The sequence below is a fragment of the Austrofundulus limnaeus genome, unplaced genomic scaffold, assembly GCF_001266775.1.
Source record: "Austrofundulus limnaeus strain Quisiro unplaced genomic scaffold, Austrofundulus_limnaeus-1.0 Scaffold32, whole genome shotgun sequence".
NCBI lineage: Eukaryota > Metazoa > Chordata > Actinopteri > Cyprinodontiformes > Rivulidae > Austrofundulus > Austrofundulus limnaeus.
In genome coordinates this window covers 1700908-1704050 of record NW_013952434.1, presented here as the reverse complement: position 1 = coordinate 1704050, position 3143 = coordinate 1700908, and the positions used below count along the sequence as shown (strand labels likewise).

Below are 3143 nucleotides of genomic sequence, written 5' to 3'. Positions count from 1 at the left end.
TGTGTGTGTGTGTGTGTGGGTGTGTGTGTGTGTGTGTGTGTGTGTGTGTGTGTGTGTGTGTGTGTGTGTGCGTGTGTGTGTGTGACTGTCAGGCTAATTCATTCTTTATCTTTCATCTCCATCACCTGAGATGAGTTTCAAAGGTTGTCAGGCTTTAGTTTCTCTCATCGGAGTCCAATAGAAATGCTGACCCAGGTGTTACTGGCCAAGCTGGAACCGAACTCATCCTCTCATCCAATGGGGAGGCGTGAAGTGCGAGTGTTTTCTAAAGTTCAGACATTCTGCTTCAAGTGTTGATTTATAATGGTATTATATTAGAAAACGCTCCACTTCTTGCTGTGTAAAACCTTGTGGCATCCTTTGGGTTTTACTGGAGACAGCTGTAATTCAGAACATCAAACATTTGTTTAAGCCATGTATTGAATTGCAATTTTTATGTACACTTGGCCATAAATCACCCGGTGAAATGAAAACAATATGTAGAAATTATGCATTTTGTCTCTCTCCTCTTTATAATATTGCATATAACATTTAATGCTATTAGTTTTCTTCTATAACAAATACAAATAAACAAGAGAGTCAAACCGCCAGTGTCAGTTAGTGAGTTTGTTTCAATAATTTCCGTGTTTGAACACAAATCCAGCTGATTTATAATTGATTCAAGAGAATAAATTTCAGCCACAGCAAAGCTAACGCAATGAATCTTTTAAACCTGGATAAGTTAGCTATTATTGCATGATGCTTGGGAGTTCATTTGTTTTGAGTTTCTTTCTCATGTAAGATGTTTGCAAGCCTGATTCTTTCACACAGTTACATCATGCTCCTGTTGTCTTCAGGGTCAGCGTAGGCTTAAAGATAAACAAAACTGCCGTAAATGGTCAATCAGTAACAGCACTTTAGGGCGCTATTTGGAATTTTGTAGACGTCTCCATCTCTTGCTTCGCTGCTTTTTTAAAGCCAAAACGTGGCTCCTGGTCCTGGAGCAGCTCTGCTRCTGCAGAAAAGTAGAGCGTTCAGGCTTAAACAAACTTATTTCACTGCTATAGATCTGAATAATTAAAGGCTAAAGTATGTTTTCTGTGAAAAAATATAGACATAATAAAGGACCTGTTTGTAGAATACATTTCTTCCTGATTGCAGTGATTCACATGCAGCAAAGTAAAGTTTTCTTCAACTCTCTTTTCCATCTCTTTCCTCCCCTATGCTCTTTTTTTTTTGTACAGTGAGACTTGATAACACTGTTGACTCAGGTTTGTTACCACTTTTGCCAAGATAAGTTACTACTCAGACGAGTTGTACTCTGCAAGAACAGATAATGCCTCGCTGTTGTTCCCGTACACTTGCTGTGGTTTGTTGTCTGCTGAACACAAAGGTGAAAACAGGTTAAATATGCAATCACTGGTCAGATGTGATTTGACCACATGTGACGGCTCAGTGGTTAKCACTGAAACCTCACAGTAAGAAGRTCCTGGGTTCAATCCCCGGTTCAGATCCAGCATCTTTCTGTGTGGAGTTTGCCTGTTCTCCTCATGCTTCTGTGGGTTTTCTATGGGTGCTCTGTTATCCTCCCACAGACCAAAAACCATGCCCAACAGGTTGCCTTCAGGCCTCCCTTGCAAAAAAGATCTTTGATCTCAATGGCATTTACCTGGTTAAATAAAGGTCAAAAACTTAAAGTATTCAGAAATGTAAAAATAAAAAATAACAGTGAGCTGCAGTCTGAGGGTGAAGGATCTACAGGTATGTGGTCATTCTGAGCAGCACAGACACTGGTGGAATGAACTCATTGCAGATTTAGACTAAATTCCATTTCCTGGCATTATTTGGACCTTGAATCAAAGTCACGAAAAGCAGCTGTTTTCTTTTCATTTTTTGTTTGTTTGTCTCCAAATATGTTGGGWAAAAACAACTATCAAACCTGCCACTAAAATTCCTAAAATTTCTAGTGATCTGCCACGAACACTGTATAAATATATGAACCTTAATAATACCAAAATACATTACACAAAATACAATACATTGGAATACATTAGAGGTAAAACATTATGTTGAGTCAAATATTTTCAAATGAAAATATATGTTTTAATACTGTTAGTAATACCTGATCAAATATAATACGTCAAACTGAGCTTCACCATGATTTTGCCAGTAAAGATATTTTTATATGGAAAATAACTTATGCTTTGTCACAAAAAGAACCAGGATGCCTCTCCCTCATYTATAAGAMTCAAAGTGTGGGGTAGAATTAAAAMGTAGTAGAAAGGGTGACATGGAATTTGACTTGGAAGTTTCTTCCCTCTTTTTCTCCTTTCTTATAGAATCACTGATGCAAAAATCCATGCATGTTCTGCATGAACCTAAAGTGATGAGCTTTTGTTCTCAGATCAGCTGTTAATCTTCCCGAACTTTGTTAATATCAGTTAAATCCTGGGGGGCAAACAGAAAAAGACGATCTTACTGTGAACAKCTGGGTAAAGCTACCTCCTGATATTTACCTCATCCTCTGTTCCTTTCTTCAGATCGCACTGGGAAGCGCTCAACCATGCCCGACTCACCTGCGGATGTCAAGTCACAGTCCAGGTTGACGCCCCCTACCATGCCGCCCCCACCCAGTACGCAAGGGCCACCTCGTAACAGCTCCTACACCCCCACCACATGTGAGTAAAGCAGCGACCCGAGGTGAACGATGACGAGGCTCGATTTTGACACAGCAGTGTCAAAGTCAGCAGTTTTCTTGTTTCTCATGCTGGTGGKAAAACAAAACCAGTGCAGCAGATTTCTTGTCAGCGTGTAAAGCTCTCTCGGTAAACCTGCTACAGTAAGTGCTGCGTTGCAAATTGAATAAAAAGAATGTAAACACACTGGCATGAGCAGGGCTCCGTCTGCTGGGGTTAATACCTTATTTCACAGGTTTAATGCAATGTGAGCTGAACCCACACAAAATGATGAAGAGGGTTTTCTTTTGTTTTCTACCCAATTTTATTTTATTCAAGCCGATATCCCCCCCACCCCACCCCCATTTCAACAGCGAGTCATCTGAGCTATAACATGATTTGCATGGAGGAGTCTGTCTGACAAAAATGGTGGTGCATTAACCGGGACAGATTTGTGGACAAATATAATATTAATAATATATATATATG

General features: G+C 39.8%; 1 protein-coding gene across 2 annotated transcripts in view; it reads left to right on the top strand.

The window, feature by feature from the left end:
• Positions 1-3143, top strand: part of runx1t1 (RUNX1 partner transcriptional co-repressor 1) — a 64960-nt gene that overhangs the window by 34655 nt on the left and 27162 nt on the right. For both annotated transcript variants that reach the window (XM_014005790.1, XM_014005789.1), the window contains exon 2: positions 2520-2657. In XM_014005790.1, coding sequence (XP_013861244.1) covers positions 2520-2657 — 138 coding nt within the window. The remainder of the gene's footprint in view (positions 1-2519; positions 2658-3143) is intronic.